Consider the following 15,334-nt stretch of genomic DNA (forward strand, 5'->3'; position numbering starts at 1 on the left):
CTGGTTCCTACCTGAGAGCCCCACTTGTGTTTGAGACTTTTCAAACTAAATATGTGCCGATGTGTGAAGACGTCATCGTCGCCATAGTAACGTTAGGGGAGCAGACGGCGACATCTTTCAACTGGGAACCGGTGGCGAGTAGACTGTTGCAGTGACGACATTTGGCCTCACAGGGGGCGCTAGATAGCCGTCTATCTATTCAAAGTTCAAACCTATACTCTCGCTTCTATTTCAAAGTTGTTTTAATTATTTTTTTAAGAAATTCTACATTCGCAGTATTCACATAATTAACAAACATTTCAATGTGTTTTAAATCTATCAAATAAGATGTGGATTTAGCGTAAACTATGATACAAGAAGAAACCTACTTTTGAGAATGTTACATATTTATGTTCTAATTATAAATACCAAAATAGGAATTTTAAATATATAAAATAAAATGGAATGAAGATGCACTGCACATAATACACAATTAAATAACTGTCTTGAAGTTGTGACTATTGTAAGAATAATACTTAGCTATAAATTCTATTTTCTGAAACAATTTGCTGACAAAACACAGGCTGTATAATTAAATTGGCCTATTGTAACGATCAATGACATTTAATGAATGAAATCATTTTAATGAACTCGCTCTTGGTGACAACAAAATCACATTTATACATTTGTGAGGATAATCAAGGGAAAAATTACACATTATAAAGATGAAAACATCACAAACATGAAAGATTCACAGGAATTTGACCGTGAAATCATAATCTCTTCATTGAGGTCATAATTAAATAAGGGCAACAATAACATGGTGAGTCCACATAAATACAACTTTACATACATTAAGAATGTTTCCTCAACAACTCAACGAGCAGGTGAAAACATGACAATTACAATTAGCATAAGATGCTAAAGCATGTAGCTTATCCACTGTGTTGTAATGCTAACATGCCAAGTTAGCATCCGAGGCGTCTTTGCAATGCAGCCCGCGCATTTTGTTCATTAAAAAACTGAGAAAGAAAAAAAAAAACAACAGCTAGCCTTAGTTTTAGCTTAGCGATGTGGCGCGTGCTAGCTAACCAGCAGCTAGCGTGTAGCCAACTCAAAGAGAGAACAATGTAGAAAAGAAGACTAGAAAAGTCTTACAAAGAGGTGGAAAAAGCCGCCGTTAGCGTCGTAGCAAAACATGCTAACACAAAAAGTAGCTTTTTTGTGGTTTCCTCGCAGACATGGAGGATACTTTTGCTTTATAGACAATGTCTTGTGTCTTCTTCATGTTGATGCTCGATTTAGCAGCGTGGATCTGCAAAAAGAAAAAGAAAAAAAATCCAGCTAAATTCAACAAATAAGTGCTACACATTTTTAGTAGACGTTACTATGGCATTTAATTGTATTTAAAAAATGAAATGACATCAAAACTCTGTAATCGCAATTACCTGAGCGATTTCCATCTGTCCTTGTCCATGTTGTTGTCGGGACCTTCGCTCTCGTACGACGCCAGGTACAACGCTACAAACGACAACAAGAAAATGTCAGCACGCGCCGGACACCACTTCGAGTGCCTCCGATCAACGCCAAATCAACGTCAGTTGTTCTAGGAGGCTTTTCCAGACTCAATTGCTGATTTTCTTTTCTTTGAATTATATCACACAAACAGGGGTGTGTAGACTTTTTATGTGTGTGTGTGTGTGCGCTCGCGTACCGTCTTCGGTGTAGACGGGCGCCGTGAGCAGATAGTGCAGAATCTTGCGGTCCTTGTCAAAAGGACACTCGACGGACTTCCAGCTCATGAACTCGCTTACTTGCTTGGCCAACTCCCACAATTTCTGCAAAGTCACAAATCCAGAACAATCGCACAGAATAATAAACACAACTCCTCTGGTTACAAAGAGACGTTTGTCTTGTAAAAAAATGTTTTTCATAAAAATAGAACATTTTGCTCATAATTTTACTAATTTAACTACCTTGTAAGTGACAACGTATTTTCACTGGTTTCTATAATAAGCTCATTCACTCGCAGCCATTTTCACTGAAGCAACCCCCTTCGCTCCCAGCTGTTTTACTAGATTTGGACTGAGTTTGCAAGGCCCACAGAATATTGTGTTCTATTGCTATGAACACGTGGAACCCACCAAAACAAAGAAGAGAGTCTCTTCTTTCATCAGGAGAAAAAAAAAGTCGATTTGTATCTGTTTTCCATTTTGCAGCAATTAGCATTAGCATTAGCAACATGACGACAAGTGACACAAAAACCCCAAAACGAGCGGAAAATACCCAAAGTGTGACTCAACTACTTCTCTTTTCTATTACAAGACACTCTTTAGGGAAGTTGACATTTCAAGAAACTGGAGTACCCCCCCCCCCACCACCACCCGCCAAAATAAAAGTCCCCCTTTTAATATATATATATATTTGTAGCCACCTGGAAGTTGACTTGTCCGTTGTGCAGCCGGTTGGCGCAGCCTTCGTTGAGGAAGTAGATGTCCTTGATGAGCAGGCTGAAGAACGGGATGACAATCTGGACGCACAAATCAACAAAAAATCGTCACATGCAGCAACAAACCATCAACGGCAAAGCATGTGGGCTACGTTGCGCTCCGCGAGTGCACGATGTTCTCAAAACAAAACTAAAAGATCGAATCAAGTGTCCAGCTTGAAATCTTGAAGTCACGCGGTCTGTCACGCGGCGTTGTGCGCGTGCGTGCGTGCGTGTTTGAGAGCCATGTTGTTGTTGTTGTTATGACGAAAAGGCAGCTTGACAGGACAGCGCGTTGCATAAGCGGAGCGGCCGTCCTGCCGTTGCCGAACGACCGAACAAACAAGCGACAAACAGAGCAAGTGCGGATTGTCGAAAGTCGGCAAGCGCAGACGAGAAAAAGTAAGCATTAACGTCACAAAACTTTCCTTTTAGCATTTTTTGCTTTCTACACTAAATCAACATTTTGGGGAAAATTTGCATTAGAATTTTTCCCCCCTGATTGGTAAACATTGAAAAAATATGGATGTGATTAACATTAATATTAGGAATAATAATAATTAAAAAAATAATAATCAAAGTCTTTAATTATAAAACAAAACAGCATTATTCTAAAATATAACTTCTTTTTTTTCTCTTTACATTTTTTTTAATTGTACTTCCAACTGAGAAGAAGAAAACAACAACTGTCCACTGAACCCCATAACGCCCCCCCCCCTCCCCCCTCCCTCGGGAACAGGAACATACCACACATGCTGGAACTTTCCACTTGACGACCCTTGACCTCTGTCCTGCTTGCATAACCCCATCTCACATTCTTGGGGGGGGGGGGATATCGAAATCACGTCGCGGGCGCCGGAGAAGGCGACGTGATCCGGAGGGAGGCCATGTTTGTTTTTCCCACACCAAGCGCAGCGTGACCCGTTTGTTAAAACTTATGTCATGCTGCTGTCCTCGCGCGGGACATTCCGGACGAGAACGATGGCGGTGAGAACGGCACAGCGCGCCCCCTCGCCCACTCGATATTCCCTCACTTCGCACATGCTCACAAATATATCAAATAAGTCCATTTACAAGCAAAAGAACAAAAAACACTCATTTCATAGTGGGGGGGTGGGGGGGCGGGTCTAAGTCAGGGAGGAAAATACAGATGGTGTACACCCCTGAACCTTTGCACAGCTTGAAAAAGCAAAAAAAAAAAGCAAAATTGCCCTATTTCAAAGCAGGTTAATGAGATGGCGCACCCCTTTTCACGCGCACCCTAAAAAAATGTCAAACTAAAAAAAAATAGCTGATTCAAAAGGCCAGATACAAAAATGTCCCACCCTATATTCCGAAGACTTTTCAATTCAGTTTCCTAAAAAGCCAGCGTCTCCCCCATACCAGAATGGTTCGGCCCAACTTGTCATGTGCAGCCGAGAATCACCTTGAAAACTTTATTTAAAATTCCGTTTTTGAGAACAGAGCTTGACTACGATCCCAAAGGGGGACACTTAAAAGGGACCCCCGTAACGTTTGCTCTGTATTATTTATTTTGAAAGTGACGTGTAAACGCGGTCCTCACCTTCTCCCTGCTGCTGTTGGCGGTGACGGACCTCTGGGTGGCACCACGCAGCGCCGTCCTGTAGTTGTAGAAGTTTCCGGAAGGATCCATCTGGTGCTGCGGGGATGCGTGACAAATGCACTTTGTCGACAAAAGTTTTGGGACGCCCCCCCCAACGACAAAAACGACGTACCTCCAAGATATCAAACTTTGCCGTCTTGACTTTGCTCCACGTCTTCTTTAGGCGGGACACGGGACCCGTGTTCATGCCGGCTGGAAGGAAAAATGGCAACCGCGCGTCAAACGCTTGCAGTAATCCCGTTTTAAAAAATATATACAAAATAAATTTCAAACATTTAGAGTCTGGGGCAAAACCGATTGGCACACATTTTGTTCAACACTTCCTGGAACCCAGGGGACATTTTGCTTGCGTCTCGCTCACTCGGCCACGAATGGTCCGACAACAGCTGGGGTCCGAATGGCCCCGCCTCCACTCGACACCCAAAAAAGAAAAACATCTTGACCCCTTCTTCCATGTGATCGGACTTTCTCCGGGCAGTGTTGACCATCTGCTTTGATTGTTTGCGCACCCCCACCCCACATAGCACAGGCTGACCAGATGCCAAACAAGCAAAACTTACAAATGATGGCCATGAGGGAGTTAAAGTTGCCGATGTTGAAGCATTCTCGCGCCACGTCGATGAAGAAGTCCAGCAGCCGCGCGCGTTGTTTCTTCTTCATGGGCTGTCGAGAAAACGACACAAAAACACTGAACAGAGGAAGAGCTAGCATGCTAGCGACAAACCTTCGCAATCAAAGTCACCGTCTCAAAGCTAAACGTTTGCTAACGCTACAACCTGATACGTCAATATGAGACATAGCAGGAGAAATAAAGTTAACGTTGAAATATTTCAAGGTTGGTTTTCAACTTGCCGAATATAAAACCACCTTAAACTGCGATACTGTACTAACAATCCAAAGCTAATGCTAAATGCTCGGTAATGCTAACCAGATATTTAAGCACAAACAAAATCATATTTAAAACACTGGATTCAGCCATTAGCTTTAAAGCTAATGTTTCATAGCTAATGCTAAATGTTTGATAACGCTTGAAGTCAATGTCAATATTAAACAATTAAGTGTGAAAACAGCAACATTTTAAAAAATGCTTTTTGAAAATAAAGCCTTTGTTCGACTACTGAGCAATCAAGTTTGTAATTAGCTTCAAAGCTAATGCCAAGACTTTATGTTGATTATTTGCTAATGCTAACCATGACTGATATGTCAATACAAGACATTTAAGCGGGTAAAAAGTCCAATTTAAAATGTTATAGTCTGAATGAATCAAAGTTTTTTGGGCTACTTAGCGACGCAATTGACCGTTAGCTCCAAGGCAAACATCTCAAAGGTAATGCGAAACATGTGCTAACACTAGCCACAACTTACAAGGTCACATAACACCAATTTGAATTTGGGAGGTGGAAAAAAAGATTTTCAATGAGTTAGCATTGACCATTAGCATTGAGTGTTAGCACTATAAGCTACTCACCATGCAAATCTCCGTAGCAACCAGGTAACTGAGCCTGTTGAACCAGTCCACGTAGGCTTCCAGGTTGGCGGCCTTCTTGTGGTCACTGAAGTGGCTCTGGATCAAAAACGACAACAAACACTTTGAATTTCCGCTAAGCTACTTAGCTTAGCATTAGCGAGTGCAATCAGAGGAACAATAGAGAACAGTGTAATTCCTTTGTGTGAGGTCGCCGCTTGATTTAATTCCACACATTCCTTTGGCCTCACGCCACTCACCTCTTCTTGGGGGGGGGGGGGGCTTCCACTTTTTGGGCCCATTGAGGTACGTGGCAGGCTGGCCCGAGGCACAATGGCAATCTTGCCTCCTCCCTCATTACCTGGCATCCCAAATCAGCCTGTTGCCTAGCAGCCTGAGAGCCTGAGCCAGACTAGCGCCCCCCCCCGTCCCCCCCGTCCACGTCCAGCGGCAACTGTGGTTGCTAAGCGATGCATCATCGAATCCGAGATCCCGCCGGGATTTGAAGGAAATTGCTTTTGTGTTTTTCTATTTTTACGAGCTCAGCAGCGGATATTTCTTTTGTCTTTTGGTGTCACCTGACCCCGACGTGAACCCGAGGCGGTCGCCCCGCGTTGTGTAAACGCCAAATCCGTCTGGACCCCGACAAGTGGGTCAAACCGCAGCCACAACATTGCATAATGGATGCCTTATCTGCTGATTTATTCAGGGAAAGACTTTGTTTTTTTTACCTTGTCGTTGTCCACCGGATCTTTTTGGACGAATGCCTGGACAAACTCCTCGGGTCCGATGTAGCTGAGTCTCTCCTGAGAAAAGGAAGAACAACATCCTGAATTCTTAAATAAAAAAAAACAAAAGTCTTTTTATGGGTATCTCAGTTTGTTTCAAGAGGAATTTGAAACTGGTGCTAAAACCAAAGCCACAGTCACATCTGGGAACTCATTTTTTCCCTGTTGATGTCAAGGGTTCGGGTACGAGAAAGAAGCATGCGTAGTCTTGCTGGAAAGCTCGAGGTAAAAAAAATGAGGGCGGGAGGGGGTTGGGAGGCGGTTCCAAGTGGGTTCACGATTTTGGGTTGTTTTCAGCCTCAGGACAGCCAGGAAACGGATCAACCATCTTGTGTTGGTTTTCCAGGTCAAGAACGTTTTCGACACAGAAACCAAAATCCTTCTATAAAACACAAACATCTAAAAGGTCTTTGTATTTGTTTCCCATTCGGTTTCTAAAGCGAATTGTAGCAAAATAGGCATTAAAAGCGATGGTTTCAAAGCATCGCGATTAGGGTACGAGAACGGTGTGCGGTTGTGTTGGGAGGTCCAAAAGAGAGGCACGGACGGGGGGTGTTGACAGAACCCATCAAAACAGGGCAACATTTAGGGGATTAGGTTTGGAGCAGGCTTTCCCAATCCTGGTCCTCGAGAACTCCCGGAGTCCTGCAGGTTTTAGATGTTTAGATGTGATCTTTAGAATCAGGTCTGTTGGAAGACGGACACCTCGAGGACCAGGATTGGGGAAGTCTGGGTTAGAAGGTACTAGAGGGGCATCGGTGGTCTCAGAGCTCAACTTAGTGATTGGATGTGGTTCCAGGTCCCAATCACAGCATTCAGAAGTTTTAGGCCACTTGTGACCAACTTGTTCCTGAGGTCATCGAAAACCAGCAGTGGTACCGTGGCTAAGACCGGAGACAAAAATGGTGGCCAGTTACCTTTTGGGTTTTGGTGATCCGAGGCTTCCCAAAATGGACTAGACAAGATTTTTGTTTTCAGCCTCTGGACTACAGAAAACAGGAACATCATGTGGGGGAAACCAAGGGCCACAACAGAACCTTGGATGGCCATTTTGGTGGTTTTCTGGGTCAGGAACTGAATGGACAACTTCAGGACGTGACAAGTGTCCAGACCACAGAAATTGCGCCAAAATGATCACTTTGAAGGCAACTGCCCCCCCCCACGGCTCTAGATGGGAACTGATAGTCTGCTGTGTTCCGGTTTTGGTTCTCACCAGTTCTATGTGGGTCAGCTGCTGCGCCACGGTGAAGGGATCGTTGCAGATGGACATGATGTCCCTGTGGATGGCGGCCTGGGGTTTGGCCTTGAGGACGGCGAGGCGCTCGGCCGCCGTGGCGTTGATCTTGACCAGAGCCTCCTGGTACTGGCTGAGGACCGTCAGCCTCCGGATCAAACCCTGGCTCAGCTGGCTCACCGCCTTCCTGTAAATCTGACAGAGGGCAAAACGCATGCAGTCCGTCAAGCGCTTGTGCCGAGCCGTGGTCCGATTCGTCGCAACTGTCAAACTTTTGATGACGGTCATTGGAAGAAGAACCGCAAGTGCGTCATGAAAGCAGACAACAAAGATGATCGAAAGAACTTTACACATTATTAACTGGCTGTCGCAGAGGTGGCAAATCCAGTAGAGAAAGTAAAGTTTGGCTTTAGCCCCAGGTGCTAGCTAGCTAGCTCCCATGGTGCTCGTTTACCTGCTAGCCAGCTAGCAACAGTGGCTAAAGCCAAACTGTGGCAGGGTTTTGACTTGGGGGGGGGGGGGGGCACGCTAGCGCCCTCCATGGATCACCCGTCACTGCCCAGGAAGCGTCGGGAAAACAGATGGCAGGATACAAGAGCTGAAATTTCGTTCATCAAGTCCCTTAAAAAAAAAATAAAAAATAACTACGACCAAGACAATTTGCTTTTGCGCAAAATCGAGGTTGACTGGATGTAAACCTTTTGGCGAGTCGTGTATGTATGCAAGGTTGTATTTCTGTTTGCGCTGATCCGAAACCTTTTCAGACGGCAGCCAGTTGGTTCGTCCGAGCTGTTTTAGACTAATGGTAAAAGCTTGCTAAAGAACCTTGAACCCCCCCCCCCCCAACTACTCTGAGAGCGTTGACATGTGAACCGAACTGGGCCAAAACCACAAAAAACACTTGCACAACACGCCGCCGCCCGTGTTTGTGCAGTTTAACGACGTCCTCGGGTTCGCTTACGCAAGCTCCTTCCCGTCGAGATCGCTTCGGCCTCTCCAGTGGACAGACGGAACCTTTGGCTTCCTGGCCTCGGGGGCCAAACAGGCTCCGCTGGCCTGGACTCTGAAGAGGCCAACATTAGATAATCAATCCCGCACTGACACACTTAACTTGGTTACATAACGGGGGCGGTCCAAAAAAAAACCAAAGGGTGGGGGCGCACATATGTTGGACTTTGTGGATTTCTCACCACCACATCCTGCACAACTTTACGTTCCAAGTTTCAGGCTTCCAAAGTCTGCAAAAACAAACCCTTGCAACAACAACAACCTCCACCGGGGAGGAACCGCCGCAGCTTTTTTCCAGGGTGCGACCATGTGATGACATTTTCAGCCAGTAATCGGGCGCGGTGAGAAGCCATTCCAGTGCCGTGAATCAAAACAATCGATGACTTCCAGCTGAACTCCACAGAAAAGATTTTTTTTTTTTATGTCTTAGTCAGGATTATATCAAAAAAAAAAAAGATTAACATTTTATTTATTTAGAGAAAATAAAAGTTGTGTCATTATATAAAAGTAAAAAAAAAAAAAAAAGTCACAATATTACAGAATTAAAATCTTATTTTTCCAAGAAAAAAAGTTATGTTAAAATAATTTTTGAATGTTTTCATTTTGTAATGTTAAAATATTTTTTCATGTTTTTGTTTTCCAATATTAATGTTGTATTTTTAAGGAGGCGTGGCCGTATTTAAGACAGTCAGAATATTACAAGATTAGAGTCAGATTTGAAATTTAAAATCCTATCAATGGCTACCAACGGTCCCAGAAAACAAGATTAGTCAAAGTCAAAAAGTGTACACGTGGGTTTCTTTGACTTGAAAGAAAGAAGTAGGAAGTGTGTGGAGCAACGCCACCAACGGAGCGCCAATCTTCTCCTTTGCCTTCTGCCTTTCTGCGTCGCTAATGACAGACGATTACGAGGCCGCAATGCCAGCGGCAGCAGATGTTGGATTGCGCAATCCTTCCTTCGCCTCCGCAAGATGCACAAAATGTTCCAAAAAGTTCACAACAAGCACAAATGTGATGTGCTGGATTTGCTCCAGGCTAACTTTGAACTCTAGGGACGTCTCGCGTCCGTGGAGCGCGTCTTCTAAAAGGCGCCTTTATTTTATTCAGATTACTTGTCTTGTGACTACAAGACTTTTTTTTTTTTTTTAAGCTGCATCACTTTTCCACGAACGCCTGATTGGACGGACCTCAAGTATCATTGCAGTCAATGTGCTGGCGGAATTTGTATTATTTATCCATATATATATATATATATATATATGAAATATAAAGGGGAGGAATTAAGACAATATGTGAAAATAATACTTAAAAGTATTTAAAAAAAATAAATACATGTTTCAGTTTTAAATTAAAGTGAATGCAATTCTGCTAAATTGTTAAATATTATATGAAACATACAAACAATTCATAGTTTTTTTTTTTTAGAAATACATAAATTAAAATTATATCAAATAAAATGTAGTATAACTCTTTTTTTTATTTTAAAGATGGATTATGTTTAAATGTGCCAAAAAGGTAAAAAAAAAAAATAGGATTTTCTACTAAGTAAAAATAGTTACATTAAAATTATATAGACAAAATAATAATTAAAAGATGTGAGTTGGGGGGATGGGGACTTAAAATAATATGAGAATAAATCACAATTTAAAAGCTTGGAAAAATTAAAAGTTTACGACAAAAGTAAAAATATTTTTAAAAACAAAAAATATATCAATCAAATACAATGTAAATGTATAACTCAAATGTATATGATAAAAACGTGAAATGTAGAAAGACAAACTTGGCGTTTTAGGGAATGCGAGTCAATCTCATGACATCACTGTTAATGTGTCACGTATTGATTTCGAGATTAAACGGGGATCCATACGAATGGCGAGTCATGTGAAACCTGCACGGCAAACAATGGAGGGAGGGGGCGAGTTTGGCAGTGCTAATGGGTGTGGGGCGTGGGGGGGGGGAGGGGCCTCCCGTTTGGACAGATGGATGTTTGCCTTCCCCATCTGCTCTTTACAAGCTCCTCCTGCTGCTTTATTGTTAGCATCCAACACCCCCGAAACACACGCAATAAACAAACAAGCGGTTCCCAAGATAGAAACACACCAGCGGGTCTTATGCTAACTAGTAGCACGATGCTAACAGCTGACCCACAGGTGGCTCACCGCTGCTACTACTCTGAAGCTAGGAAAGAATACGGTTTCTTAGAGGGCTATAAGACATTAGGTGAGCAGGCTAGCTTAGCATTAGCATCCGTTTTTATCTTTTCATGTCCCCACCTCATCTCCGGTAGAGAGCCGATGCGTGAGCTCCTTTAAGCTGCGCATCATCCGCTCGTCCCGGAAGTCGTACGGGAAGGTTTCTGTCCACTCCGTTAGCAGCTGCAGGATCTTTGGCGCCATCTTCCTTAGTCGTATCTGGAATGGCGGCAAAAAGTTGCGTGAGTGTCGGATTTGCTTCAACGGGAATGTCCGCGCGGTTGCCCACCTTGTCGGCTTGCGGGTCGCAAAGTCGTTGCTGTTCCACGCACATGTGGCACACTTTGGACATGAGCTCGTGCGGGCGGATGAAGAGGCGAGAGCTCAGCAGGAATGTGAAGGTATACGTCCTCTGTGGAGGGAAACACAAATGGGGTCACAAACAGGGCAAATGGCCGCCTTCTCGTGTCTTCTTCAGACTTTTTTGTCGATCTACTCATGATAGGCAAGCCTAGCAAACATCATGATGCTATGTGGGGGCGACATCAACAAATCCTGAAAAGGACTCCATTCATTAATTTCAGATCAAGATGGCAGACCTCCCTTGTCTTTTCTAAATGTATTTTATTTAAATCAAACAGGCTTCCGCGGCTGGATTTTCAAACAATCTTCCATACTCACATCTGGATAATAGTCGAGGGTGGGCAGCAGGTGTCGAATGAGGGCCTCCAAGGATCCGGACGCCAAGTTGTTGTCATGGTAGTAGAGTCCAGAGTAGACCTCCTCCTTGGCCTGGTACAAGTTTTTGTTGTAGCCTCCGGCGCTGTGCGGTGTCTGAGGCATGTTGTTGTTGTCCTGCAAAAGCGAGACAAGCCGGGTCAGAACCGCAGACGCTGACGCAAGGACGGTCCAAAAATGAAAAGCCAGCGTCGACGTTTTGGTTTGGGACGCACGGCGCAGCGTTTTCAAGCTAACGGCCTTTCGCCTTTGCTTTGTTTGGACGCGAGCGCTGGAGAGGAAAACCGCGGTCTGCAAGAGCAAGGAATGCCGCACCGGATTACAGATGAGCACGTTTACGCCTCGGAGACGCGCTGCTAAACTGAACCCGCCACGACCTCGCCGAGAACCGCAGGGAGCTAAACGAGCCAAAGGCAGCCGACGCCCCGAAAGAAGACAAAACAGATGAGGAGGCTGAAGACGAAAGATGAAAAAACAGTCAAGATGGAAAATCAGGACCGACAACAGTGCGGCTAATTAGCACCGTTTGTTACTTGTTGCTATGGAACCTAAAACACACCAAAAGAAAATGCTAATAATGTTTTTCTCTAAAGTTGCGCCACAAAAAATACATCTAAAAGTTTGTGAAATCGGTTCCTCTTCTGTTTTTTATGTGTATGTAATGCTGATCGCTAGCAAAGCAAAGAAGAAAACAAAACTGGCCTTTATAAGCAACATTAGGAAGACGCAATTATTGCTAGCTAGCTAAAAAAAAATAAACAATGAGCATCTAGCGTTTTTTGTTTTTGTTAAAGTTAACCCTGTCTGTGATCTGGCTATGCTAACATGCTAAAAGCTAGGATGTAAACAAAGATGGACCTTTTCTTTTCTTTTTTTTTTGCATGAAGTGTTTTCATCTTTTTGTGTGATGGTGGCTGCCACATGGCGTGGCAGATGTTCCCGCCGCCTCGCTCTCTTTTCTCATGGAAATGTCCCGCACTTGTGATGAATAGCGGCGACGCACGTGGACTCCTTGTGAGGGCGCGTGTGTGAAACTAAAGATGTGAGTCGCGTGTGTGTGTTGCTTTGTTTCATGACGTTGTTTGTGTTGAAGGTTCAGTTGTTTTTGAAGCAAATGTAACTTCAAACTAAAATATTAAGACTTCCTGTGTTTTTTAGAGCACGGCTTCTTGAGACTTTTTTTTTTGTGCATCTACTCATGATAGATATTCTACCAAATGTCCTGTTTCTAACGGAAACAACAGTAGATTCAAGGGTTGAATTTTCAACATTCAAATCAAAGGAGCCCTTGAAATTCTAAAAGTGAGTGTAAAATGGCCGCTTCAAAGCAAATGATCAGACTTCTTGCGTCTTTTGCGTCGAGTCTCCTGAGACTTTTGCGATGCCAAACGAATCTCATGCTGCCAAGTGAAACTGGCCCCGGGGACGGAATTTTCTCGGACCCAAATGCTTTCTGGGATGAGGTGTCAGGTGCTCGCCGCTCGTTTAATCAGGCCGAGTGAAGCAACCCAAACGGGAATGTGGTGTGTGACATCACCGGACAACAAACGGGAACAATCGCAAAAGGCCTGAGGTGAGATGATGTCATGGGACGATAAAAGGGCTTTTTGGATTGGATCAGGTGTCGTACTTTGATCCAATGGATCAGAGAGTGGAGATCAATAGCGCCGAGTCAATTAATTCAGTAATAAAAGACTGATATTTTGTGCTAATGACAAATTGATGCTCGTTCAAACCTTATGCAGTAAAAGGAGAAAAAAAAAAGAAAAATTACAACTGGCAGTAAAATCAAATAAATAGACGAGAGCTAATTAGCATGCAAGTGCCCGGTGTCTATTGTAGTGGTTCGGGAAGAGGTCGTGGGCTTGGTGGGGTGAGCGGCTTTCTGTAGGGAGAGCCAGATTGACTGAAGTGTGATTTTGGCACACTGCCGTTGATTGAGTGTCAGAATGAGAGTCAACAAACAAACAAGCTAGCGGGGACTTTGTTTACATTGTGTGTTGAGCCATCGCGTTGCATACAAAGACAAATATGATGCATTGGGCTCATTGCACATTTGGATTACGTTCAAAGTTCGATTCCGATCCTTGTTTTGGAACATGGTGATTGGTGAATGACAACGTGGCGCTCAGCAGGTCACAACATTAGGTACAGCCTATGGCACTTTTTTAATGCCGTGCAATATAGAAATGCTAACTTTTGACAACCGAAACCAGAAATGCGGAGGTGGACGATCACATCTTGAGCATTTTGCAACCACAAAAATGAAATGTGGCCAAGTCAAGAGGACGTTAGGGATTAACTCGATTAAGTTGCAAGAGAGGCGGCGGGAATCCTCTTAGCCATAAGGTGTGTAAATGTGTGTGTAAATGTGTGTGTGGCGCCAAACAATCACGAGCATTGAAAATACACGGCCATTGATTCAAATTACAGTACAAGTGTGAAGTTGGTCGATCAGTTCAAGTGAATTGCGCGTAGGGAGAGTGAGTTGCGATCACTACGGTGGCCCTGAGTCAACAAAAAAGCACTTTATAATATCTACTATTATTGTATGGGGAAAAAAATGAAAAATAAACATAAATGAACATACATAAATGCACATAAAAACCCTTTATTTATTTAATTCCACCTGGTGCTTAAAATCCATGATTTGATTATGGACTTGTTTTTTCCCCCTACAATCTTGTACATGCTACTAAATTGGCTTTTGCTTAAAAACAAAACAAAAACACTTTTTTTTATTTCACACTCTGATTTAGCTTATTAAAATAATAATTATTATTATCATTCTTTATTTGTTACATTTTCCCCTCCACTCTTGCTGTTTATTTACCTTTAGTTAATTTTTAAATAGAAATTAATTAGATAAAAAAATAAAATAAAGCATGTACCAACCAGGGATTTTTTTTTTAAATAAACTAAAGGGAAATAAACAGCATGAGTATAGACTATAAATTGTCACAATTTTCTCTTAATTATTTTCCTCCACAATTTTCTTTTTTTATTATTAGTCTATTATTTCTATTTTCCTCCACTCTGTTACATTCAATTTATTGCCGTTTTTCTTGCCTCCAAATCATTTTACACGCACGAACACGCACACACATTTGTATTAATTTTACCTCCGCTCCAGGTGCGCGTGCGTTCTTTCCCACACAAAAAAAAAAAATCCCTCCAAGCGTCCCAATACTTTTTGTCCGCCTCACGTCAGCGTCAAAGAACTTGAGAGGTCGAAAATGCAACCAGAAAGATCCAGACAAGACAGCGGGGTGACCGCGAAGTGGAAGCCGCTGAAGGCGCGTGATCTCCGGCGTGAGTGAGCGACGTTCCCTGTTCGGTTCTCAGGCTCCGTCTGAGCTTCGGAGCTCAGCGCGAAGATGTCGACTTTTAAGTGCGAGGCCGGCAGCCAATCAGAAGAGAGGCGCGCGGCCCAGCCACGCCCCCTCTTGTCTCCAGTTGGTTTCTCTTTCTCTCTATTGTCTCGTTTCCCCCCCAGTTGGTTTTTCCACCACTCTCGCAACACCCTTTTTCTATACGTACGAGTTTCTGTTTCACAGAAAATGAATTTGATTTCTGAAAGACTCAATCTACAAAATGGTAATAATTCCAATAAATAAAATGAAAAAGCCATGTTTGTTTTGTTATTGCTTTGGAAAACAAATGTGATGATTTGCAAATGTGTGTGCGTGAAAGTGCATTTTTCTTAAAGAGACAGTGAGATACTTTTAGTTGATGTTGATTATGGTTAACTTTTTCTAGTTTCCATCCTAATCCTAATTTTGACACATCTCATTCATATTTAAGAGGAGCATTCATGC

General features: G+C 43.2%; 1 protein-coding gene across 2 annotated transcripts in view; it reads right to left on the bottom strand.

Moving 5' to 3' along the window:
* Nucleotides 1-602: 602 nt before the first annotated feature.
* rasgef1ba (RasGEF domain family, member 1Ba) overlaps nucleotides 603-15,334 on the bottom strand; it is a 29,975-nt gene continuing 15,243 nt past the window's right edge. Inside the window, exons 1-14 of one of the 2 annotated variants that reach the window (XM_077561452.1) lie at nucleotides 14,639-14,892; nucleotides 11,460-11,633; nucleotides 11,068-11,190; nucleotides 10,860-10,997; nucleotides 7,558-7,773; nucleotides 6,288-6,362; nucleotides 5,560-5,655; nucleotides 4,652-4,754; nucleotides 4,204-4,283; nucleotides 4,032-4,127; nucleotides 2,414-2,509; nucleotides 1,694-1,817; nucleotides 1,428-1,500; nucleotides 603-1,294 (exon numbers count right to left, since the gene is read on the bottom strand). In XM_077561452.1, the coding sequence (XP_077417578.1) occupies nucleotides 1,264-1,294; nucleotides 1,428-1,500; nucleotides 1,694-1,817; nucleotides 2,414-2,509; nucleotides 4,032-4,127; nucleotides 4,204-4,283; nucleotides 4,652-4,754; nucleotides 5,560-5,655; nucleotides 6,288-6,362; nucleotides 7,558-7,773; nucleotides 10,860-10,997; nucleotides 11,068-11,190; nucleotides 11,460-11,621 (1,413 nt within the window). In that variant the 5' untranslated portion in view covers nucleotides 11,622-11,633; nucleotides 14,639-14,892 and the 3' untranslated portion in view covers nucleotides 603-1,263. Of the gene's footprint in view, nucleotides 1,295-1,427; nucleotides 1,501-1,693; nucleotides 1,818-2,413; nucleotides 2,510-4,031; nucleotides 4,128-4,203; nucleotides 4,284-4,651; nucleotides 4,755-5,559; nucleotides 5,656-6,287; nucleotides 6,363-7,557; nucleotides 7,774-10,859; nucleotides 10,998-11,067; nucleotides 11,191-11,459; nucleotides 11,634-14,638; nucleotides 14,893-15,334 lie in introns of those variants that run through there. The other variant, XM_077561451.1, reaches the window with a different exon arrangement.

The sequence above is a fragment of the Vanacampus margaritifer genome, chromosome 3, assembly GCF_051991255.1.
Source record: "Vanacampus margaritifer isolate UIUO_Vmar chromosome 3, RoL_Vmar_1.0, whole genome shotgun sequence".
NCBI lineage: Eukaryota > Metazoa > Chordata > Actinopteri > Syngnathiformes > Syngnathidae > Vanacampus > Vanacampus margaritifer.